This window comes from Carassius gibelio, chromosome A25 (assembly GCF_023724105.1).
Source record: "Carassius gibelio isolate Cgi1373 ecotype wild population from Czech Republic chromosome A25, carGib1.2-hapl.c, whole genome shotgun sequence".
NCBI lineage: Eukaryota > Metazoa > Chordata > Actinopteri > Cypriniformes > Cyprinidae > Carassius > Carassius gibelio.
The window spans coordinates 1463490-1490867 of record NC_068395.1 but is presented as its reverse complement, the minus strand read 5'-3'; the positions used below and the strand labels follow the sequence as shown (position 1 = coordinate 1490867).

The window sequence follows — 27378 nt, the reverse complement described above, 5'->3', positions numbered from 1 at the left end:
TCTGTCCCGCCTCTTCGATTCCTCAGAGTGCTCCGAGTCACGCGTTCCCGTTATCCCCGAGGGGCGTGTGATTGGTGCGGCCATCTGGGGAATCGAGAGACTAGTCAAACGAGCTCTTTCTCACTCCGCCACTCCCCGTCGATGCCCCTCTAATCTTCTTTTCGTCCCTGCATCCGTCCGTCCGGCTGTCCTCCAGTGGGCTCATACGTCCAAATTAGCTGCCCATCCCGGCGTTAGGGGCACCCTGGCTTCCATAGGCCAACGGTTCTGGTGGCCCTCCCGCGAACGGGACACTCGTAGTTTTGTAGCCGCCTGCGCGGTGTGCGCACAGACGAAATCTGGTAACTCCCCTCCGGCCGGCCTTCTTAGACCCCTCCCCATTCCCTCACGCCCGTGGTCCCATATCGCCCTTGATTTCATTTCGGGTCTTCCCCCGTCGGCTGGAAATACCGTTATCCTCACTGTCATCGACCGCTTCTCTAAAGCAGCGCATTTTATTCCTCTACCCAAACTCCCCTCCGCCAAGGAGACCGCCCAGACTGTCGTTGAGAATGTTTTTAAGCTACATGGTCTACCTTCTGATGTCGTCTCTGATAGAGGTCCACAATTCGCTTCGCAGTTCTGGAAGGAGTTCTGCCGTTTAATCGGTGCATCCGCTAGCCTCTCGTCCGGTTTCCATCCTCAGACTAATGGTCAGGCCGAACGAGCCAATCAGACCATCGGCCGCATATTACGTAGTCTTGCGTTTCGCAACCCAGCATCATGGTCTGAACAGCTCCCTTGGGCTGAATATGCTCATAATTCGCTCCCGTCCTCGGCCACTGGGCTATCCCCTTTTCAAGCTAGTCTCGGTTATCAGCCACCCCTGTTCTCGTGCAAGGACTCGGAGTCCAACGTCCCGTCGGCTCAGGCGTTCGTTCAGCGCTGTAAGCGTACCTGGAGGAGGGTCAGATCCGCTCTTTGCCGTTTTAGAGACCGGACCCTACGTATCGCTAATCGCCGCCGAGTCAAGAGCCCTAGATATATTTGCGGTCAAAGGGTTTGGCTGTCTACTCTTAACCTGCCCCTCCAGTCGATCTCACGCAAATTGACCCCTCGTTTCGTTGGGCCGTTTCGAGTTTCTAAGATTATTAGTCCTGTCGCGGTCCGCCTCCAACTCCCTCCCAATCTCCGTCGTGTCCATCCTGTTTTTCATGTGTCTTGCATTAAACCGGTTATCCGCGCCCCACCCCGGTCTTCCACCCCCCCCGTTCAGGTTGAGGGATCCCCTGTCTACAGGGTTCGTAGATTATTGGACGTCCGCCGCCGGGGGCGGGGTCGACAGTACCTAGTGGACTGGGAGGGTTATGGTCCCGAGGAGAGAAGTTGGATCCCCTCCCGGGACGTTCTGGACCGTTCGCTTATTGATGATTTCCTCCGCTCCCGCCAGGCTTCCCCCTTGGGAGCGCCAGGAGGCGCTCGTTGAGGCGGGGGCACTGTCATGATCCTGGTTCCCTTTCCCCTTTTCCCCTCCCCTCTCTGATGCTTTTTCTTCTCTTCTCTTTGCACTAATCTTTCTTCTCTCGTTAATCTCCTTCAGCTGCTCCTCATTGCGCTACTCTTCGCGCTTGGCTTCCCGCACCTGTTTCCTCTTCTCCTCTGATTAACACTCCTACTTCTTTCCCTTTCCTCCCTACCTGCCTTGCCAGATTATTCCCCTAAATACGCTTAACTGGTATGTCTTGTTCCCTGTCGTTTTGTCCCAGTCTTAGTCCTGTTTGTTCGGGGTGCTGTGTGTGTGAGCCTGGAAGTTTAGCCGCTGCTCGTCTCCTGACCTGCTGATCTCTCCCTCTCTACTGCGAGGTTGCGGAGCTGTCCACCGTACTCAATCCGCCGGGGCGGCCGGTGGCTTTTGCTTTCTCCTTTTGAACAAAGACGAGTTTTGGTTCCAGTTTTGCCCTTTGGGCTTTTTTCTGTTTGCATTCCCTAATAATCTGAAGCTCCTGAGTTTGAACATTAAAGACAATATTTGCTCCGCGAATTGCTCTCTCTGGTCCTCTTTCCACACGACAAAATTACAAAATTAAAATAAAAAAAAGTTATTTTTATTCAAAACTAAAATGATTAAAAATCATTTTCACTAACTGTAATAAAGTGGAAACAAAATATTTATTTATTTATTTACTTTTGCATTATTAATAATTATAATTATAATTTAATTTAATAAAAATAATAAAATGATAATGAATAAAATAAACAAATCTAACCAATAATAATAATTTAAATAAATAATACATAAAAAACTGAATTCAACCGACATAGATTAATTACTACAAATACTAAAAAAATACTAAAAATATTTGTATTAAATAAAACAAATGACGAAAGTACATAGTAAAATTACTAAAATGTAAACTAAAATGAAACCTGATATTATAAAATAAAATAAAAACTCCAAATATTAATAAATACTATAATATATATGAAATTATACTATAATAACACTGATTGTCTCTAATGAGTGCTCATTTCAACTCACTACGCTTCCTGATTCATGTTTGAAAACCTGTTTGGAAACAGTCATTATATTAGCAATATGCCATTTGATCTGCTTGTGGTGCAGAAATCCCTTTCAATAGATAAAATGATGTTGAATTAGATGTTGCAGCCCTTTTGAGTGTCCCGGGATTGAAGCAGAGAATCTAGAACATGCTGGCAGTCTCTCTCGAGCACTAAACTAATCAAAGCAATAGATTTACTGAGTCATCCCAGTAATATCCGGCTTTACAATGCATGTTTGGAGCGTGCTGTAAGACGATGATTATAGACTAGTGAACTCACCGTGTCCCTCTCAAACACGTGAGTGGCGTGCCGTGCCGATGAGGTCATGTTGTAAAGGGCAGATGGGTGCCGCAGAGTTTGGCAGCCAAGCGCTGGCACTGTGAGGACATCTGATCTAAGCCCATGCTTCATCTGTGAAGCCCAGGGCCCGAGATCTGCCAGAAAACCACACATAAAAGACTGCATTTATACTGTCGATGTTTGGCATATTGTGGATTGGATCTGTAAAGAAATAGAAACACACATCATGTCTGATTTAATCTGATCTGGGCCATCGTCACATCACAGGTTGAGATGCATGGTAGATTACGGTAACCCATATGGTATGTTTTATGTAGTTATGGTCCGTACGGGAAACCCTAAAAAGGACAAAAGACAGCGAAATACATATGCATGTGCAAAATTAGTAATACAGATCATTTCTGTCATATTCAAAATATCACATAAGAATGCATTTGGTTGCACTGCAGAGTATTGAAAAATAAAATTAAATAAAAATGGACAATTTCAAATTAACCTGTCTCTATGTAACTTAAAAATGAATTTGGTTATATTCAGTGCATACACTGCAACTGTTTTCAGTTGCATTGCAACTCACATAAATAAAATAAAATGTAGTATTACAATCAAATAAAATAAGTTTGAGCAGATTTTTAGGGGGTTGTTATATCCGTTTTCAGATTAACCTGTTTGTCTCTTAATGAATTAATTTGGTTGGTTGCATTGAATTGCACAGCACTGATTATAAATTAAATACTAAGATAAAAACTAAAATAGATTTTGGGGTTAATTATCTTTTAGATTACGCTGTCCCAGAATGTCACATAAAATTAATTTAGTTGGTTGCATTGCAGTAAAACAGTTCAATAAAATAGTTTGGGCAGATTAATTTTGAGGGTTTTGTCTATGTAAACAGATGGGAAATATCTCTCTCAGACTCTTATTCTGACGGCACCCATTCACTGCAGAGCATCCAAATCTGTTCCTTTGGGTATCACTCTTCTGAGTTTAGTCGGACCTAAAAAGCAGATTGAAGCAGCTATTTGTCACGCTACTGAAAAATAAGTTTCGTTACCTACTCCCTTGAAACAGTCACAGTTCATAAAGCCTTCAATGAGTTCACAATATGCTGTGTTTCGTCTCCGTGACCCTTTGAGAAGGAGCAGAGAGTGTTACTCTATTGACGTAAAGGTTATTCAATTACAGTCGCTCCGAAAGTACAGATACAAAGAGAGGTACAAAAGTGAGAGAAAGGAAAAGGACAAGAGAAGGACAAAATAAGGCAATTTCTGGGAATGATGATGCACAGGTTTTCATCAGTCTGTCAGGAAATTTAAGGCATGTTTACAGGTCCCCAGGTGTTACTGTGAGTGTTTCTGAAGAGGAACTGGTTGCTGGATTTGCCAAAGTTGCATCAAATATTTTATAGATTTTTTTTACAAGTCTTGTTCACTTGTTCTGGCTTATATGTAACATATTTTATAGATGAAACCAGAACAGGCGGAAAAGACTTTATGGCTGCTTTATATCTCCTGGTCATATTTTGATTATGCACATTTTCACCCCAAATTATATTGCATTGCATTTAATTTGAAACTTCTCATTTTAGATTTACATGTCCCTAAATGTCACATAAAAAATGCATTTAGTTGGTTGCATTGAAATGCAGCACTTTGAAAAAAAAAAAAAAAAAAAAAAAAAATTTTATATATATATATATATATATATATATATATATATATATAATAATAATTTGGTTGTTTGAATTGCATTATATTACATATAAATGTAAAATATAAATACATATTAAATAAATTAAAAAATTAATGTAACTTTTTTTAATGTAAGATATTAATGTAAATATGTTAAAATGCATTACATTGCATTAATAAAATAAAATAACATTTAATTGCATCGATTAACAAAACGAAAAAAAAAAAAAAAAAACTAAACAGTTTGGCCATATATATTTTGGAGGTTTTTTAAATCAGATTTCAGATCAACCTATCCCTAAATGTCACATAAAAAATTATTTGGTTGGTTGGACTGCATTACATTAAATATAAATGTAAAGTAAAATACAAATTTTAATTACTGTATTGTATTGCATTGCTGAAAATTTAATTATCATTACTTCATTGCATAGCATTGCATTGTTTAAGAAAATAATTATTACTAGATTACATTGCATTGATAAAATAACAAAAAAATAATCAAATAAAAAGGTCTGGACATAGCACTTTTACCCAGCATTCACAGTCCAGCTGGAGAACAGCACATTCTCTTCACTTGTTTCATCTTCAGTCCCGCATCTCTTCTCCTTCATCTGTTTACAGGGCAAGCTTTCAGCCCTGGTTTTGGACAGATAGGATCCATCTGAACTGAATACTAAAAGCCTGAAGCCGTGTGTCTGTCATCAGATATTCAGGCCGTGTAAGTATGCACCTTTGATGTCCAGGAGGAATCTCTTTTTTATCCCCACCCCCTTTTGGACAAAGGTGAACAGAAGTATTTCTACCTGATGTCCAGAATGAAGTAGCTGCAGCATACAATACACTGAATTCTGACTACTACTATTAAAAAATATTGTATGAGAAGTAGCCATTATTTGACAGCTTACATTTAAAATAAATAGTGTGCTACACTGCTCACTGTTACAAGTCAGTGATGAGCAGTTATCCCATACTTAAAAAAAGCATATTTAGAATTTTTTAATATATTGTGTAAAAAAAAACAATAATGAAAGTTAAATTATCTAATATTATATTATAATATATGTGTGTTTTTACTTTTATTTAATAAAGTGAAATTATCTGTATTTTCTTTACATGATGCAATCAATTTACGTTAAAATTACAGATTTTAGATATTTTACATTTTTTTTTAATCAATTTTGTTCAAACCACTAAAACTGGTTACTGTATACAGAAAAATTATATTTTAAAATTCTATAAATATAAAAAATACAGTAATATTAGTGCTATAGATAGATAGACAGAAAGACAGATGGACGGATGGACAGATAGACAGATGGATAGATATACAGATGGACGGATGGACGGATGGATAGATGGACGGATGGATAGATGGACAGATAGACGGACAAATGGATAGATGGACGGACAGATGGACAAATGGACGGATGGATGGATGGACGGACAGATGGATAGATGGACAGTTGAACGGATGGACAGATGGACAGATAGACGGATGGACAGATAGACAGTTGAACGGATGGACAGATGGACAGATAGACGAATGGATAGATGGACAGATAGATAGATGGACAGATGGACAAATGGATAGATGGATAGATGGACGGACAGATGGACAAATGGATGGATAGACGGATGGATGGATGGATGGACAGATGGATAGATGGACGGATGAATGGATGGACAGATGGACGGATGGATAGATAGACGGATGGACAAATAGACAGTTGAACGGATGGACAGATAGACGGATGGACGGATGGATAGATAGACATTGGATGGATAGATAGACAGATGGATGGATGGATAGATGGACAGATAGACAGATGGACAGATAGACAGATGGACAGATAGACAGACAGATAGATAGATGGACAGATGGACAGATAGACGGATGGACAGATAGACAGACAGATAGATAGACGGACGGATGGACAGATGGATAGATGGACGGATAGACGGATGAATGGATGGACGGACAGATGGACAGATGGACAGATAGACAGACAGATAGATAGATAGACAGATGGACGGATAGACGGATGGACAGATACACAGACAGATAGATGGATGGACAGATGGATAGATGACGGATAGACGGATGGATGGATGGACGGACAGATGGACAGGTGGATAGATGGATGGACAGATGGATGGATGGACAGATGGACGGATGGATGGATGGACGGAAGAACAGATGAACGGATAGATAGATAGATAGATAGATAGATAGATAGATAGATAGATAGATAGATAATCTTTTCCCATCCATCATTCAGTTGCTCTTCCTCACATTTCCATTCTTCTTTTTCGCTTCCTGATCACAAACTTTAATTTCCTGGTTTGGGAGAAGGATTTTGACCTCCGTGATGACTGACAGATCAAGTGGCTGATAGATTGATCTCTGGGAAATAGACTGAAGGCATTAGTCTGCAGGTACTTCTGAAATCTAATCCCACCTTTGCTCTTCTGTGCATCTGGAGAGCTGACATGTTCCCCGCTGGGAAGATGGTTCGACCTCACTGTAATAAATCTTATTTCATCAGAATACAAGACTAAACCTTTCAATGCCCATCAATGGAGAAATACTCTTGTTGCATGCAAAATAAATGCTTTTGGCTGTTGCATTGCATCTGATTTTTTTCAGCATCCTATGCTATGCGTGACATGATTTTTAAAACACCAAGTAAAATTTAAAGTTTGTTTGAGCTACTTAGGACTGTTTCCGAATGCAAGAACTCGTCCTGTGTGAACCAGTGTTAGTTTAGTATCATTTAGATGCTAGTACAGGTTTACTGAATTTCTTTTTTTTTTTTTATTAAATATTTTACATGAATAAATTTTAATGAAAGTCATTTTGTTTTGTGTCTGTCATTTAATACGTTTTTACATCTTTAGTTTTGATTACTATTAATTTATTTTAAATCGTTTCGTGTTTTATATATTTAATTTAATAAGTGAAACAATATGCATGTTTCAAACAGTAAATTAAAACAAGTATCAAACCAAAAAAGTGAACTTTTTTATTTTTATAAAACTACAGTAGTTTTATTTTACTATAATAACGTTGTTGTGAACTCCTTAACGTTGCAATTTGACAAACATTTTGTTTGTGTGCTGGACTGGATTGCTTATCTAAATCTCGAGGGCCAAATAAAAGATTAACAAAATATTTCAATTATTATTATTCCTCATAAAAATAAAGCACACTACTGCAGGCCGAACACAACATCTGAGCTCATCAGCGTCGCTTACATCAGTCCTCACTACTGAAACAGGAGAGAGATCAGTCAGTACTGAATGCTAACGCCTGTCACTTCAAGAGCACGCTTTCTAAAGCCCTGATGAATACTGATGCGTTTCAGCGTGAGAAAGCGGAAGACCTTCTTCTCTGCATTCGATGGTCACAAGTCGAATGTTTTCAGGGAAGCTCCCTCCGACTGAAGAGCTCTCTGGATGTGGAAAAACACACAGAACCTCACAGCAGGAGGCGGCGGGTTTGGGACTGCATGTGAACCCGTGAATGATGAGTCCACGACCCAAACGTTCAAGCTTGGCGACACGTGATAATCATCTGACGATCCCGCAGTGCGTAGTGTGTTGTTAAGGGTCCATGGGAGAAAAAACAAATATGCAACATATTTTATAAGGCCAGGACAAACAGCTGTGATTCACATACAAACATGTTCTCTGCGTGCAACGCTCTGGTGATTATGAGTCTGTTCAATCAAAAAATAATCTTAATATCCATGCATTTATGAACTTCTCGGCTGTGTTTTCCGAAGGTTTGTGAGCTGTTGGTAACATTTTAATTGAATGTTTCACCCAAAACTGTTGAAAATGTACTCACCCTCAGGCCATCGATGATTCATTTGAGCTGTTTCTTCACTTCTTCAGGTAATCTAGTAGACTGCACATTTTAGACAATTGCATTAACTGAGAGTAAAGTAATCAAGAGCAATCTCATCTCCATGAGTGTTTCGAATCATTTCATTAGCATGCTGTCTGTCAGTGTAGGTAGAAGTAGACAGCAACACGGCTCACTGAGTTTCACAACAGAGCTCTTGTAAAACTGTTCCAGTGATTGTGGAGAGCCCCAGGTTTGTTTGTTTTTTTATGCATGACAGCAGTTTTTCTTGTGCATCTTTGACCGAGGAGGATGAACATTGTGTCCTCTGGAGATTCTGTCCTTTCTCACGCTGACCAGCTAATGTAAACATGCAACTCCAACAGGAAGTCAAGGAGTAACGCTGCACGGGCTCCTTTTGTCCACTGTGTGCTGGAATATAAAGGACGTGCCATTTAATTTATAAATGCATTTAAATGTCAGTGCATTAACCAAAATCTAGTACCTAGCTATCGGCATAACTAAGAAAATCTGCATCTCTGTTGACATCAGATGAAGCACATTTACTTTGTCTACTGAACTGAAATTGCATCGATTTAATTAAATTGCAACATAATGACAGTATGATTTCTGGTATGATCGGTTCTCCATTTTCACCAGAATAGTGCTGCATTCAAGTCCTCTTTGGGAAGTTTGCATTTATGAACTCAGAAGTCCTAATGCAAGGCATTTTTGTTGGGCAATTTAATATTTCCTTCTCTCTTTTTGACAATTACTGACAAATGCATCAAGCTTTTTAAGCATCAATCCAAAAAAAGGAAGAGAAAAGGATGCAAATTAAGTGTGGAAATTAAGAGAAAAGTCATTTCAAATCCACCACCGTAGCTGAATCACTATTATATTCATTCTTCATCAACAGCACATAAAATGCAAACTGAATGTGAGGTCAACATTCACTATTACAACCGATAATAACTAACTTCCATCATGATTGTTTGACTGACACAGTTTTATGACATGTAAATCTCTGATCATTATGACCTCACCACCAGCACTAATTAATGTAACCAATTAGTCAGACATCACAGAGGACTAGAGATGACACTGAACACTAAAGTATGCTAATCTCATAACATGCTAATAAGAGACATCGAGGGGGAAAAGAGCAAGAGAGTGTCACTATTACACACAGACGAAACGGTCTTGCCTCACTGGCCATATTATCAAATTTACAAGCGTCTACAATAAAGATGAATCACTTCAGGCTACAGAGTACTGCACACAAATCAGATTTAGAGCGTCATAAATGCTAACAAAGATGAGTGATTTGTTTGGTTAAACACGAAAGGGCTTATAAATGCACATTAGCGGAGCCCCACCACCAATTATTATTTCTTGATTGCACAGAGATGAACATTTAGCACTGAAGCAACAAGACTGACTTTTTTTTTTTGCAAAGCGTCTAACTGATTTTACAGTTTAATGTAGTTTTGCATTGTTTTATATGTGCATAAGAAGTCTATTATGATCAAAAATGCTGCATTTATTTGATAAAAATACAATAAAAATGATACATTACCACAATTTCATATAACTGTTTTCTATTTGAATACATTTTACATTTATTCCAGTGATGCAACGCTGTATTTTCAGCATCGTTACTCCAGTCTTCAGAAATCATTTATGAATAATAAGATTGATAATTTACATGCAATAAAGTATATTGGACAATGAATGTACTGTAATGTCACAGAATTAACACATTTATTAATGGCAATGGAAACTATTAACAGGTAGAAAGGCTGAAAGAAAATGAGGCTAAATGCAACAATAAACATTCAAATAATGCAGAATGACTTTTACCTTTGATTAAATGAAGCTACACCGAAGCCAAAATGTTCATTTATATTAATAATAATATGACTTACAGAAATGTTGCATAAGAGAAACCAGGTTTACGTAAAAGTACCTTGGAATTTTCTACAAAAATAACCGGTAGAATTTGAAACATAAAACCATTTCCTGTTCTTTTGAACATTCTATTCATCAAAAACCATCTGAAACATAGTATTACAATACACATACAATATTTTCGGTTTTCAACACTGATAATAATGCGTTTCTTGAGCATGAAGTCATCATATCACAATGATTTCTGAAGATCACGTGACACTGAAGACTGGAGGAATGATGCTGAAAATACAGCGGAGCATCACAGGAATAAATTATATTTAAAATATATTCAAACAGTATTTTAAATTGCAATAATATTGAATGGTGGTTTACCTTAGGACACCGTAAAAATACCATAGTATGAATATAATAATGGCATTTTAGATGTGGTGCCATTGTTGTATAATGATTTGGACGTGAGCCAATGAAAATACTATAATATCAACAAGGTAAATTCAATTTCTTTGACCTTTTTGGATTTGCACCATGGTAAAAACATGTTACCTTTTAAATACCTTAGAATACCATAATAACCTAAATGTGCCATTGTATTACTATGTGATACATCACTGTACCATGGTATCGCCTACTTAAAAAAAACATTTTTAATAAAAGCAAGTGAACATATTTGTAAAATTGCATGTCTTATTTCTTTGCACAGGCTTCATCTGTCTGTTTTTCATTTGAACACACTTGTAATGAGACACATGACTGCGGAACGAGGAACAATATATATATATATATGGCAATCAAAAGAGTTATTTATAATATCCATCATGCATTTTTATTCACAGTGTGCTAGCGTCTTTCCCCTCTAAAGCCATCAGAGAAAAATGGTAAGGAATAACAGAATATTACTCTGCAGTGTTGGAAGGCTGCTGGGAACGCGTGCTGAAATATTAATGGCAGCTGAAATATCGAGCCTGTCTTTAGTGAAAAGTTTTCAGCAGCACTGCCGCTGTGTCTATAGAAGGCTGTTTACCACTTAATAATACATGTGCAGTTCAGAATCAGACTGTGTGGAGAGCTACACACCAACAGGTGCTTCACACACACACACACACACACACACACACACGTTCTTGTAGAGACTGTCACTTTAGACACCTGCCAAATGAGCCAAACCAAATGTATTGAGAAAGACTTCTCCTTCTGCCAGCTGACAGCCCGCTTTAATTGAAACTATCAATCACAATCGCTCTATATATTACACACACACTAATGTTCCCATCATATTAATCAAACACACATGCTCCGTTCCTAAAGCTATGAGCTGCCTACACAGATGGCTACAAACAGAATCTCCAAAGTGAACAACTTGCTCTACATGGGCAGCAAATCATACAAATAGCATACAAGTCAACATGAGAATCAAATGATTTCAGTAATTTGCATTTAACATGCTGCTAATGAGATCTAAAAATACACTATATAGCACACAAATATTGAGTACAATCGTGTGCGTTTAATTAGCCTGAACTATTTAATTTTTATTATGGACACATGATTGGTTAATGGCTGACGATCTTATTAGATATGTAATTGTGTATTTCCTCAAATTATACATTTAGATTACTTTTGCAGAACATTTTATGAAAGATTGCATATGAAAACAATATAATTAGACTTTTTTTGTATATATCTACATTTTTTTGCAGTATTTTTATATTGGAAATTATCAATATAATCATGTTAGTACATATTTATGTAAAATATTGCATGTAGATATAATTTTTTTCAAACAACCTTATCTGTCTATAGGTATCAGCTAGTATTTTTTATATCAGTTCATGTCTAAATAGTATAAGTACTTTCCATTGAACAAATCACTTTTATAATTTGCATGGATAATTTTTTCCCCCCAGCTCATAGCAATGCATTCTGGGACTGCCTTCTCCGTTATGAGGTACCATAGAATCAAGAGTCTCTAAAAACTACCCATGCATCATAAAATGTTGCCTACATAGGCATCTCAATTGGTTTGGAACACAGCCACACTCTTTTTGTGTCCTTTTCCCAGTAGACTCATATCCATTTTCATCACAGCATTAAAAATGAATGAAAGCATGCAACTCTGACTCAGTGTTTAAATAGAGCCCGAAGCATCTCCGCAGGGGTTGACAGATGCAGCCAAGCCACCTCAGGATGGAGGGAAGAAGAAAAGACAAGGAAGAGTGCATCCCCGCTCTCTGGGGAGGAAAGGGTTAACCCCATTACGACAAACCAATCAGAGCAGGGAGCCACACTGCAAAACCACCGCAGTGAGTGAGAGAGGGAGACTAAGATAGAGAACAAGTGAATGAGAGAGAGAGAGAGAGAGAGAGAGGGACAAGCAAGGATGAGGAGGTGCAACAGCAACACGTCAATGCAACACAGTTTGAAGAGAGCGTGTGTGATCATGAAGCTAGACAGAGAAGGAAACACTCAGCAGGACAGTAGATCAAACTCAGAGGACGTCTGCTTCACTCTGTTGACAGCTTGCATGGACAGCATTTGATTCATTCTCACACGCTGACATGCAACGGCTGCAAAAGTGTGCAGAAGATGCACTTGTGGATCTCAGATGATGCTTTGGTGAAGCTGTAGCTACTCCACGTTGCATGACAGATGAGCGTGAAGGTAAGCGGGCGATATCCAATAACTCTGGCAATAAAATGTGATTGAACAAGTATGCATGGATATAAACCCAAACAGTTATAATCCAGAGGAGCAGATGTAAAAACTTAGAAGACAGCAGATATATGGCTCCCTGGGGAACACCAGTGTCTTTCAGATTGGAGTTGCCCTAGTAAATCAAACTCAGATAAATAAAGAGGGGGAAAAAGATGCTTTTTGCAAGAATGCAACCAAAGAATCAAGATAGAAGGAACGGAAAGTAGAAGAATTTGTCACTGAAAACCCAGTTTGATTTAAATAAATAAATAAATAAATCTACATTTCGTGATTAACTTGCCGCCTGCAAACAACAATCTGACTTCAGTGTATTGATCCACGTCTCCGCTGACAAATTTTGCCCCCAAAGCCCAATCGATTCTGTTTACGCCTTCTCCCAATTTGTCAGCGTCTGCTTGACTGTAAGTAACATCTGGGAAAAATTTACAGTGCAAAATCTGATTCACGGCTGGAACACGATCGCCTCGTTACACGTGATCGAGCCGTATTCTCGCATGGCCGTTGACTGAAAAACGATGTGAGAAAGTACAGACACAAAACAACACATGTTGCTTGCGCTACCCTCCCTAAAAGGCATTGTTTTGGAAATGAGTGTTTGTAGATTGTTTCCAAGATGCACGGGCCCATCCATCAATCCCTACAGATTCACAGATGTCCTTTACATGGACGTTAAGCAAGACCAGAGCTTGTGCATTTCCGCGGACCGCTCGGGAAAGATGAATGGATAACACATGGAAGTCCTTACTTGATGATGGATTGGATGCAGGCTTAATGAATAATTGATTGTTCACTTATCAATACGTATTGCTTTTTTTCTTGGCAGGATTGTAGGATTAAAGAGCTGAAGAAAACTGCTTCCAAAGTGCAATTGAGGCCCATCTTACCCCAACTCTCAGGAAGACATGCATTAGCATTGCGTCTGTGAGGATGTTCGCTAAAGTCGATTTCCCAGGTGAAGACATTCCCATGCACACCACGTTTTACACACGTGCTTCGGACAATGTTGACGATGCGGCCTAAAGGTTACCTTCTGTGAGAAGACAGGAAATACTTCAGACACCCAGAATGCACCACTCCCTCATGCCGACCTAAACATTTCTGTGACCTTCTTTGGCTCATGCAAATCAGCAAACGCAATTCAAAATGGATTTATCACCTTGTACGGCCCATAAAAATGCAATAACGGGAATGCATCAGCATTGAAGCAACATTATGGGACCAGGTTACTGGATTTCTTCTATGGTACTAAGGGAGATCAACTTCTTAACCCTAGCGTGGATATAATATTCAATCAAAACTATTGTTTTCAGTCGTCAGATTGGTTAAGAGAAATGGACAGTTGTTCTCTGAATCCCTCGCCTCTTCCCTGACCATTAAGCAAGAAAATACCTGGATTACGAGGATTAAGACGTGCAGAATACTTCCTTGAAAGGCCATGCATGGGGCTGATGTACAACTTGTACCCCTTCCAGACTCAATCGCTGACTCCCGAGACTGAGAAAGGGAAGGGTAAGTCAACAAATGTGTTTAATAATTACTGGACAGTTGTCATTAGTCATCAAGGACATCCAAAGACTTGATGATCTGTGAGATGTTGTGTTTTAGCTCATGAAGTCATTAGAGTTTCCACTTGCTTCCACTCCAGTCTTAATCAAAACACAATGATTTATTAGCTCTGTTTCCATCTTGATGCATCAATCTACATTTGATGTGAATTACAAAATCCAGGTTCATACTTATTCTCTTAACGATTCTCTCTCTTTTTAAATTCTCCCTCTACGTGATGAATGAAACAGCAATAAAGACAGTCACATTTGCTAATGGAGCAATCCATCGCTTCACAACAAATGAAAATGCATTGTGGACAAAAATAAAAGCTAAAGAGTGTTTATTCATAGCAGCGCCCAACACAGAATGGCCAATGCATTATTAGTCAAAGTGCACGAGAACATCAAATGTAAAGCCATTAGCAGGCCCAAGGGAATCTACAGGACGTTTTTGTGCATTTTCAGAACTGATCCTTGTTGAAAAGCTGTCAAATTCTGTGCAAATGGAGCAAACCATTAAGAAATGAAAATAATGAACATGTAAGATGTACAGAAGTTTATAAATGGTAGTGGTTTGAATACAGCATATGCAAACTTCAGACTTGGTGTAAATGAGTCTGAATTTTATTTAATTTGGCTACAACCCACAGGAAGTTGAATTGCAATGACAATAAAAGGAATTTAGTTAATTTTATTTCCAAGGAAATTCCACACAAGCAATGCATTCTGGGAAATGCAGTGTTCTATCTATCTATCTATCTATCTATCTATCTATCTATCTATCTGCAAGACATTCAAACGTTACATTCAAGATATTTGAACTTTTCCATGACAAACTTTTAATTTCTAGGTAATGATTACAGTTGCATGAATTTATTTGACTTTAAGGTCTTTCTCGTTCTCACATTCAAATCAGAACGGCAATTCTACATCCTGTTTGCTACATAAATTCCGATTTAGCAACCGAACCGGAATTCTAACGGATTCTTTATTCAATTCGGAATGACACAATGCAGTCTTCCCGAACGTTTCTCTGATTGTGCGTCCTGTTGTTTTTACCTTTTAGGACAATGCACGTCCCTCCCGCGACGGAGGAAGACAGCACCATGAGTAACGTGACAGTTCTCGACATCACCGAGTCCGTGAGTCCCGCCATGACGCCGGCCGTCCCGTACCCGTTCCCGCTCAGCTTCCAGGTGTCCCTGACGGGATTCCTCATGCTGGAGATCGTCTTGGGACTGAGCAGCAACCTGACCGTTCTGGCCCTCTATTGCATGAAGTCTAACCTGGTCAATTCGGTCAGCAACATCGTCACCATGAACCTCCACGTGCTCGACGTGTTGGTGTGCACCTGCTGCATCCCTCTGACGATTATGGTGTTGATGCTGTCTCTGCAAGGCGACACGGTGCTCGTCTGCTGCTTCCACGAAGCCTGCGTGTCTTTCGCAAGTGTGGCTACCGCATCAAACGTGCTAGCTATCACTTTGGACCGATATGACATCTCCGTTAAACCGGCGAATCGTGTGCTGACTATGGGACGAGCGGTGGCTCTGTTGGGATGCATTTGGGTGCTGTCCTTTATCAGCTTCTTGGTGCCGTTTATCGAAGTGGGATTCTTGGGACCGGAGCCCACCAAAGCCAATCAGACTGTGGTTGTGCACGTCAACGAATATTACACCGAACTCGGATTGTATTACCACCTAGTGGCCCAAATCCCAATTTTCTGTTTGACTGCCATCATCATGTTGGTGACGTACGCGAAGATCCTTCAGGCGCTCAACATCCGTATAGGTACGCGCTTCCACGCCACGCAAAAAAAGAAGAAAAAGATTAGAAGAAAAAATAACTTTTCTCTCATGTCAACGTCTGAGCAGCAGCTTCCGGAGATCACAGACGGCTCGAAGAGCAGCAACCGTGGAAATGCTCCGCTCGGCATGCGGATGTCCGTCTCGGTGATCATCGCCCTGCGGAGGGCCGTCAAGCGCCACCGGGAACGCCGTGAGCGCCAAAAGCGTGTTTTCCGCATGTCGTTGCTCATCATCTCCACGTTCCTCCTCTGCTGGACTCCCATCACTATTTTAAACGCTGTGATCCTCAGCGCAGGCCCCAGCGACCTCAGCGTCAAGCTCCGGATGGGTTTTCTGGTCATGGCCTACGGCACCACGGTCTTCCATCCTCTCTTGTACGCCTTCACCAGGCAGAAGTTCCAGAAAGTCTTGAAAAGTAAAATGAAGAAGCGGGTGGTTTCCATCATCGAGGTGGATCCGCTGCCGAACAGCACGGTGATCCGAAACTCCTGGATCGATCCCAAGCGGAATAAGAAAGTGACGTTTGACGACCACGAAGCCAGGCAGAAATGTCTATCATCCGAAGATGCAGACTAAAACGACCTCCGGGATTGGGAACAGTTCTCATAAAAACACTGTTATACATAAATGTGAATATTAGCCAGACATGAGCTTATATTGAAAGAATCGGTTCCTATTTATGACTAACTTGGTATATGATATTGTTTTCATAGATGGTGCATGTCCTTTATAAACCACTCTATGTACTGTAAATACATGAAAACTCATGCATACTCTTTATTAGTTACGTATCTCATTTATGACGTGTATACATGTATTTATAATAAACTACGAAGGGAAAAAGACTAAATCCATCTGCGTTTGATCTCAGATGCTGTGAATATCATCCTGTGTAGGAATATGAACATATGAAAAAAAGGAGATTTATTGACTAATAGATTCATATGATTCACTTACAAATGTCTTCATGATTACTCTTTTGCTTTGACTAATTGCATATTATCCGTCTTAAGTCGACTTGTGTGTGAATGTGAAGAGATTGTACAACAAAAAGGAGAAATATTGATGAAGCAGCTGGAAAAACAATGAACGAAACACTCAAAAGCACTTAAAATAATTGCTTTGTGTTGCTACACTCCAAGTCTTTTAAAGTCATATGACACTTTGGATCAGTAACACACCAAAATGTAACATCTGGCAACCCTGTAAAGCCCTGTGATTCGTGAAGAAAAGAAGAGAAGATGCTGCAAATATCATTGTTTTAGAGCCGTCGAATCTGAGGAAACGTCTGGCACATTTTGACACTGCTGTCAAGGACACAATGTCCCTCACTTTGCATTCATTGAAACACTGAAGTGAAGCTCCCACTCACTAAATCTGCATACATATTACTGAATCATTTCCCAGGTCAGCGCTGTAGCTCTTAGAGGTCTATTGTGCACCATTATGAGAACATTTGCCCTTGCATGTTCAGTGGGAATTATTTTGTATTGTCAATAATTAAATGAACCAATGCCAAGCCGGATTAGTTCGAAATTAGAATGATTCACAAACCAGAAACCAGTTCTAGTTTTGTATAATGTTTTAGTTGATTCACAAGCTTGTGGTCTGAATTGATTATGAGAGAGAAAGACCATGAAATAATACACTTACGATACACATTTCTATGAATCCTCACCAGTTGCACTTTGTGTGGTACATGTTTAGTGCTATTTATATACTATTATAGCATTTATGAATATTTGTCATGTTTTAAATTTTTGTTTAATAATTTATTTTATTTCAATGTATTTTTAATTAAATTTATTATTGTATTTATAGTAGATAAATAGATTTTTCATCTAATATATATATATATGTGTGTGTGTGTGTGTGTGTGTGTGTGTGTGTCATCTAATATTTATATTTTATTTCAGTTAATGAACATTACTTCAATCATTTTAGTTTTATTAAACAATAATAACACTAGGATGAAGCTATAGAAAGGTAAATGTGTAAAAACAAAACCTGATTCATGAACAAATGACTCTTACGAACTGATTCTTTTAAATGATTCAGTCAAAGAGACTCCATTAGAATTGTTCTAATGAATCACTCACTCCATAGTTTGGAGCTATTTTTTTTATTCATTCAGCTTTTATTATGTCCGACTTAAAATAAACGGTGTACTTAAGCTGTGCGAGACTTACTACTAACTTACTGACTGGTTACTCACACAACAACAATTAGCATTTAGCAGACGTTTTTATCCAAAGCAACTTACAGTGCATTCAGGCTATATATATATATTATTTTCTTTTTTTAACAGTATGTGTGTTCCCTGGGAATTGAACACATGACCTTTTGCGCTGCTAATGCAATGCTCTACCACTGAGCCACAACACATGCAGTCACCAATGCAGAAAAAACACGGTGCAAGAGAGAAAAGAGGTGCATGAACCACAGGAGAAGAAGCACAGGGGCTCTGAGATGCTCATACATCAGCCAGGATGACAGGTAAAGTGCACTTGGCTTAAATGAGCTATTTGTGAGTAAACAACACAGCCAGAGAGATGGTGTCATGCCATTAATTATGCCATTTAGAATCGACGGCACTTAAAACAACTGACCTTTCTTCACACTTCACCTCTCAGATCATCCCATAACACTGTAATTGAGAGTCATCAAGCCCTTTATAAACAGTCAGTGTACCTCAAGGGTTTTGTAAATGTCACCTGTTTTAAATCTTTCTTCTGATCGTGTCAAGCTAGATTTACTGATTCAGGGGAGCAAGTGTCTAATGCACTCTGGATAACAAGCACTTCATTTTTGTAAACAATTCAAATTTAAACCAATCAAAAGCTTTTTCTTGGTCACACTGCATCTTAGCAGTCTTTAAAAACTTGAGAACAAGCTCAGTTTTGTAATGAGTCTGACCACATTAAACTAATTTAATACATCTACACTGTTAGAGTCGGTTTATTGTGTAGTTTACACTGATCTTGTAATGTACATACAGCATAATCTCACATGCCTTGAGTTTATGCAGCTGCTCTTTAATAATAGCCTAAAATCAGAAGAAACGCATCGTATAACATATACATAGAACACATAAATTGTAACATCTCAGACCAAAACAATGATGTACCATAGAGTCTACAGCATACAAATAATTACAAGGCTTACATTTTTTAACTAACTACATAAAGCCATAATAAAGTCCATTATGTACTGTACGGTATGTACTTATGAGACACTTATGAGAATTCTGTTCGATTACTTTACTAGACTTATCCATCATCTTTCATATCCACATGCACAACTTTATAAGACAAATTGATAAGTAAAGTCTCTCTCAAAGTCAAACTACACTCTTAGAAAAAAGGGTATATTGGGGTTCTATATAGAACCATAGGGTTCTTTACTCAACTCCAAAGAACCTTTTATGCTAAAAAGGTTCTATATTTGACAAAAAGGAACCCTTTTGGCACAAATGTTCTTTAGGCTATTATTCATTCATATATTACATTATTCTGCAACATTTTGTATTTGTAATTAAATTATTGTTTGTAGTAACTTAATATCACATTTTATTCATGCTGATTTTTGGAGAAAAACTGAAATGGCACTCTTCGTGTGATATTGATTAACTACATAAAATGATATAAATATATACATTTTCTAACCCCCATATCTTGAATTTTGTGATCTTTCACACACATTCATAAATGCATTTGAATACACCGAATAATGCAGTGAAAGAATGCACTCAAAATGCACACGCGCCACGTGCACTAGTATGACTTCATGTAACTTTACATTAGCCTAGATGCCTGCACTTTTTAGTGCTTTGAACTCCTGAACTGATTCAAATGATTCGCGATCCCGCTATCAACTCCCGAAATTATTCAAATGATTCGCGATCCCCAAACTGACTCAAATGATTCGCGAACCCACTTTGAACTCCCGAACTGATTCGAATGATTCGCGATCCCGCTACGAACTCCCGAAATTATTCAAATTATTCGCGATCCCCAAACTGACTCAAATGATTCGCGAACCCACTTTGAACTCCCGATATGATTCGAATGATTCGCCATCCCGCTAAGAACTCCCGAAATTATTCAAATGATTCGTGATCCCCAAACTGACTCAAATGATTCGGGAACCCACTTTGAACTCCCGAACTGATTCGAATGATTCGCGATCCCGCTATGAACTCCCGAAATTATTCAAATTATTCGCGATCCCCAAACTGACTCAAATGATTCGCGAACCCACTTTGAACTCCTGAACTGATTCAAATGATTCATGATCCCTCTACGAATCCCGAAATTATTCAAATGATTCGCGATCCCCAAACTGACTCAAATGATTCGCGAACCCACTTTGAACTCCCAAACTGACTCAAATGATTCCCGATCCCCAATCTGACAAAAATGATTTGGGAACCCCAAACTGACTCAAATGATTCGCGATCCCGCTCCGAACTCCCGAACTGACTCAAATGATTCGCGATCCCCAATCTGACTCAAAAGATTCGCGAACCCGCTTTGAACTCCCGAACTGACTCAATTGATTCGCGAACCCGCTACCAACTACCGAACTGATTCAAATGATTCGCGATGCCCAAACTGACGCAAATGATTCGCGAACCCGCTTTGAACTCCCCAACTGATTCAAATGATTCGCGATCCCGCTCCGAACTCCCAAACTGACTCAAATGATTTGCGATCCCCAATCTGACTCAAATGATTCGCGAACCTGCTTTGAACTCCCGAACTGACTCAAACGATTTGCGAACCCACTACGAATTCGTAGATTTGAAGTACTTGATGTTCTGAAATGTTGATCTGAATTTTAATCTATGTATTCACATTCTTTATGAGTGATATTAATATGAATTTGTAGATTTGAAGTACATCTATATCTGTATATTTCCATTGTGAGTTATATTAATATGGATTTGTGATTTTGAGGTACTTTATGTTGTTCTAACCTTGATGGGAATTTAGATGAATCTGTATATTTGCATTATTTATTAGTGATAGATTAATGTAATTTTATAATGGACTTATTTTGTAATATGTAGATGTAGGTGAAACTCTATTTTCATTATTTATGATATTTTATACATGGTTGGTGTTTTAAGGTTGATTTGTGCATTTAAAGTCTTGAATATTTTTGTTTAATAATTTATTTTATTTCAATGTATTTTTAATTAAATGTATTATTGTATTTATAGTAGATAAATAGATTTTTCATCTAATATATATATATATATGTGTGTGTGTGTGTGTGTGTGTTGGTGTGTGTGTGTGTGTGTGTGTGATTTTTCATCTAATATTTATATTTTATTTCAGTTAATGAACATTACTTCAATCATTTTAGTTTTATTAAACAATAATAACACTAGGATGAAGCTATAGAAAGGTAAATGTGTAAAAACAAAACCTGATTCATGAACAAATGACTCTTACGAACTGATTCTTTTAAATGATTCAGTCAAAGAGACTCCATTAGAATTGTTCTAATGAATCATTCACTCCATAGTTTGGAGCTATTTTTTTTATTAATTCAGCTTTTATTATGTCCGACTTAAAATAAACGGTGTACTTAAGTTGTGCGAGACTTACTACTAACTTACTACTCACACAACAACGTTTAGCATTTAGCAGACATTTTTATCCAAAGCAACTTACAGTGCATTCAGGCTATATATATATATATATATATTATTTTCTTTTTTTAACAGTATGTGTGTTCCCTGGGAATTGAACACATGACCTTTTGCGCTGCTAATGCAATGCTCTACCACTGAGCCACAACACATGCAGTCACCAATGCAGAAAAAACACGGTGCAAGAGAGAAAAGAGGTGCATGAACCACAGGAGAAGAAGCACAGGGGCTCTGAGATGCTCATACATCAGCCAGGATGACAGGTAAAGTGCACTTGGCTTAAATGAGCTATTTGTGAGTAAACAACACAGCCAGAGAGATGGTGTCATGCCATTAATTATGCCATTTAGAATCGACGGCATTTAAAACAACTGACCTTTCTTCACACTTCACCTCTCAGATCATCCCATAAAACTGTAATTGAGAGTCATCAAGCCCTTTATAAACAGTCAGTGTACCTCAAGGGTTTTGTAAATGTCACCTGTTTTAAATCTTTCTTCTGAACGTGTCAAGCTAGATTTACTGATTCAGGGGAGTTTAATTTGTAAGCAAGTGTCTAATGCACTCTGGATAACAAGCACTTCATTTTTGTAAACAATTCAAATTTAAACCAATCAAAAGCTTTTTCTTAGTCACACTGCATCTTAGCAGTCTTTAAAAACTTGAGAACAAGCTCAGTTTTGTAAAAAAAAGTCCAATTGTATAAATTATTTGTATGTTATTCTTATTATGATTGCTTAAATGCTTCCTGCCCAGAAGCAACATTGTGCAATCATGGGATAAATAAAATTAATATGGCTAGAGAATATGAGCTGTCAAATATTATAATATAGATATTTTACATTCTTATATATCTAAAATTTTATCATGTATTTAAAAGGAATAGTTGACCCTAAAATCATTGTCATGTTGTTTCATGTATTTTATGCCATATGCTATTTATATACTGTAATAATTTCTATAAATATTTAGAATTAGCTTTTTCGTTTGAATTTTAATTTAAGTTTTGGTAATTTTGTTAGGGGAGTCTGTTATTTTTTCATCAATGTTTTTTATTTCTATTTTGGTTTAATTTATTTTTATAATATTTTGAATTTTATTTATTCAAATTTACCTTATTTTATTTCAGTTTATGGTAATTTGTAAAACTTTATTTCTTCTGGAACACCATTGTTTTTTTTTTTTTTTTTTTTTTTTTTTACAAATATCCTGGTTGCTTTTTTCTTATATAATGAAAATTAAAGAGGAGAAAAAATTATTTTTATGCTATTTATATACTACTGTATTTAGGAAAACTTTGAGTTTAAGTTTTAATATATATATATATATTTATTTATTTTTTTCCCCTTTGTTACACCACACACAAACACACATATATACATACATATATTTACATTTATGCATTTAGCAGATTAATTTTTTATTTCTCTTTAGCTTTAATTTTTTAATTTTCATTTTAGAACTTCAGCCTAATTTATTTAAGCTTTTTATGGTTATTCAATTCAGTTGATGAACGATTTGATTGTGAATTGGATTGGACTGATTCTTCTCTCGAGTTCAACTCACTTCAAAACTGAAATCTACTGTAAATGCGTATGAAAGAGTTACATGTACATAATATTGTGTACATTTGTGTTCATACTTAAGGTTCGAAAACATCACGAGGTTGAGCTGTACCACTACCATTAATAAACATTTTAATACAACAATAAGATAGGAATAGGTTGATGTTGATTTCAATAATTATGGCCGTTTTATCTGAGAATATTTAATAAGATATGCTTTCATATTGCATGCAATATTGGGTTAAGGCAGAGAGTGCAAGGGAACTGCTGTGCTGTATCTGGGCTGTGTGTTCATGCTGGCATTGTAATGCAATACAATACTGCACTGACAGACCTACAGCTCCTAGAGGATCAATCAAATAATAAACCAGACACAGGCTATAGAAGCAAACGCATCAGCTAGATAATACAAGGTCACTGTGTGTTTGTGTCATACTGAACTTACTGACATTCTGCTGATCCAACGTTTGGGAAAATGGCAGAACTGAGAGGGTTTGTTGTCCCTTTAACCTTCTAGACATCAAGAATGAGAGACTATCGTTCAGTATCTGGCCACAGACTGTAGGCGACAGCGCCACCTGGTGGAAACATCTCATTTAAAGTTGCACAAAAAGAAACTACTTAAACATATTGATCATTTCACCCATCCAGCACTTGCTTATCAATAGAGCCTTTTTTTCAACTGTTTTTGTTTGTAAATGATGTTTGATCTGAGCATATTTCTCTCCTTTTTTTCACTGGAGAAAGCAATATTATTGATAGAGGACCATTTGGAGTTAAAAACGTCTCAATGATGGATTTGTTTCTTACAAATAAGCAGCTTTTAACTTCACAAGACATTAACTGATGGACTGGAGTGCTGTGGATTATTGTGATGTTTTTATCAGCTGTTCGGACTCTCATTCTGACGGCACCCATTCACATCCATCGGTGAGCAAGTGCTGCAATGCCACATTTCTCCAAACATTTCTCCACATTTCTCTTTTGTTACAATTGTTTTTGTTCGTTATTATAGTTTTGTTCGTTGTTATAATATTTTCCAATAAAATTATTATTTTTTTTTTTCAAGTTTTAGTAATTTTACTAGTGTTTGTTTGTTTTTAAATGTGTTTTTATATTATTTTTTTCTCCAGGCATCTGAAGTTTCTCTCTGGCAACAAAACTCTCACACAATTCACAATATTTTTCGGATCTTGTGCATTTTGGCAATTGTACTATGTAATTTCGGATAATTAATGCATATTGATATTCATAAACTATAAAGATGTAGCATGCTATTATCAAATTTTGCACATGAGTCTGACCACATTAAACTAATTTAATACATCTACACTGTTAGAGTCGGTTTATTGTGTAGTTTACACTGATCTTGTAATGTACATACAGCATAATCTCACATGCCTTGAGTTTATGCAGCTGCTCTTTAATAATAGCCTAAAATCAGAAGAAACGCATCGTATAACATATACATAGAACACATAAATTGTAACATCTCAGACCAAAACAATGATGTACCATAGAGTCTACAGCATACAAATAATTACAAGGCTTACATTTTTTAACTAACTAGATAAAGCCATAATAAAGTCCATTATGTACTGTACGGTATGTACTTATGAGACAATGAGAATTCTGTTCGATTACTTTACTAGACTTATCCGTCATCTTTCATATCCACATGCACAACTTTATAAGACAAACTGATAAGTAAAGTCTCTCTCAAAGTCAAACTACACTCTTAGAAAAAAGGGTATATTGGGGTTCTATATAGAACCATAGGGTTCTTTACTCAACTCCAAAGAACCTTTTATGCTAAAAAGGTTCTATAGTGACAAGAAAGAACCCTTTTGGCACAAATGTTCTTTAGGCTATTATTCATTCATATATTACATTATTCTGCAACATTTTGTATTTGTAATTAAATTATTGTTTGTAGTAACTTAATATCACATTTTATTCATGCTGGTTTTCGGAGAAAAACTGAAATGGCACTCTTCGTGTGATATTGATTAACTACATAAAATTATATAAATATATACATTTTCTAACCCCCATATCTTGAATTTTGTGATCATTCACATGCTTTTATAAATGCATTTGAATACACCGAATAATGCAGTGAAAGAATGCACTCAAAATGCACACGCGCCATGCGCACTAGTATGACTTCATGTAACTTTACATTAGCCTAGATGCCTGCACTTTTTAGTGCTTTGAACTCCTGAACTGATTCGAATGATTCGCGATCCCGCTACGAACTCCCGAAATTATTCAAATGATTCGCGATCCCCAAACTGACTCAAATGATTCGCGAACCCACTTTGAACTCCCGAACTGATTCGAATGATTCGCGATCCCGCTACGAACTCCCGAAATTATTCAAATGATTCGCGATCCCCAAACTGACTCAAATGATTCGCGAACCCACTTTGAACTCCCGATATGATTCGAATGATTCGCCATCCCGCTAAGAACTCCCGAAATTATTCAAATGATTCGTGATCCCCAAACTGACTCAAATGATTCGGGAACCCACTTTGAACTCCTGAACTGATTCAAATGATTCATGATCCCGCTACGAATCCCGAAATTATTCAAATGATTCGCGATCCCCAAACTGACTCAAATGATTCGCGAACCCACTTTGAACTCCCAAACTGACTCAAATGATTCCCGATCCCCAATCTGACAAAAATGATTTGGGAACCCCAAACTGACTCAAATGATTCGCGATCCCGCTCCGAACTCCCGAACTGACTCAAATGATTCGCGATCCCCAATCTGACTCAAAAGATTCGCGAACCCGCTTTGAACTCCCGAACTGACTCAATTGATTCGCGAACCCGCTACCAACTACCGAACTGATTCAAATGATTCGCGATCCCCAAACTGACGCAAATGATTCGCGAACCCGCTTTGAACTCCCGAACTGATTCAAATGATTCGCGATCCCGCTCCGAACTCCCAAACTGACTCAAATGATTTGCGATCCCCAATCTGACTCAAAAGATTCGCAAACCCGCTTTGAACTCCCGAACTGACTCAATTGATTCGCGAACCCGCTACCAACTACCGAACTGATTCAAATGATTCGCGATCCCCAAACTGACGCAAATGATTCGCGAACCCGCTTTGAACTCCCGAACTGATTCAAATGATTCGCGATCCCGCTCCGAACTCCCGAACTGACTCAAACGATTCGCGAACCCACTACGATTTTGTAGATTTGAAGTACTTGATGTTCTGAAATGTTGATCTGAATTTTAATCTATGTATTCACATTCTTTATGAGTGATATTAATATGAATTTGTAGATTTGAAGTACATCTATATCTGTATATTTCCATTGTGAGTTATATTAATATGGATTTGTGATTTTGAGGTACTTTATGTTGTTCTAACCTTGATGGGAATTTAGATGAATCTGTATATTTGCATTATTTATTAGTGATAGATTAATGTAATTTTATAATGGATTTATTTTGTAATATGTAGATGTAGGTGAAACTCTATTTTCATTATTTATGATATTTTATACATGGTTGGTGTTTTAAGGTTGATTTGTGCATTTAAAGTCTTGAATATTTGAAATTACAGTAGCATTCTTTCAGTAATAGTAATTATTTTGTTAATATAAATAAATGACTAGTTCTATGCACTTTGGGTGAGCTTTTTTCAGTATGTGACTTTTTTTATGTGAATTAAATTTTTACATTTTAGGGTCTTGATGTTTGTCAATTATATGAAATATTTAATCCGGAAAAGACAAAAGAACTAATCATGAATGAACA

At 37.6% G+C, this 27378-nt stretch overlaps 1 protein-coding gene and 1 long non-coding RNA gene across 2 annotated transcripts; one reads left to right on the top strand and one right to left on the bottom strand.

Annotated features, from left to right (window-relative positions):
• Window positions 1–2378: 2378 nt before the first annotated feature.
• On the bottom strand, window positions 2379–4501 carry LOC127946638 (uncharacterized). The gene is made up of 3 exons (XR_008151130.1): window positions 3896–4501; window positions 3065–3179; window positions 2379–2975 (listed from the first exon to the last, which is right to left on the bottom strand). It is a non-coding gene; the product is annotated as an uncharacterized LOC127946638 (long non-coding RNA).
• Window positions 4502–12448: 7947 nt separating this feature from the next.
• On the top strand, window positions 12449–17213 carry LOC127946824 (G-protein coupled receptor 22-like). The gene is made up of 3 exons (XM_052543597.1): window positions 12449–12954; window positions 13832–14517; window positions 15622–17213. Exon 3 carries the CDS (start codon window positions 15626–15628, stop codon window positions 16937–16939), a length of 1314 nt encoding a protein of 437 aa, XP_052399557.1. The 5' UTR covers window positions 12449–12954; window positions 13832–14517; window positions 15622–15625; the 3' UTR covers window positions 16940–17213.
• The last annotated feature ends 10165 nt before the right edge of the window (window positions 17214–27378 follow it).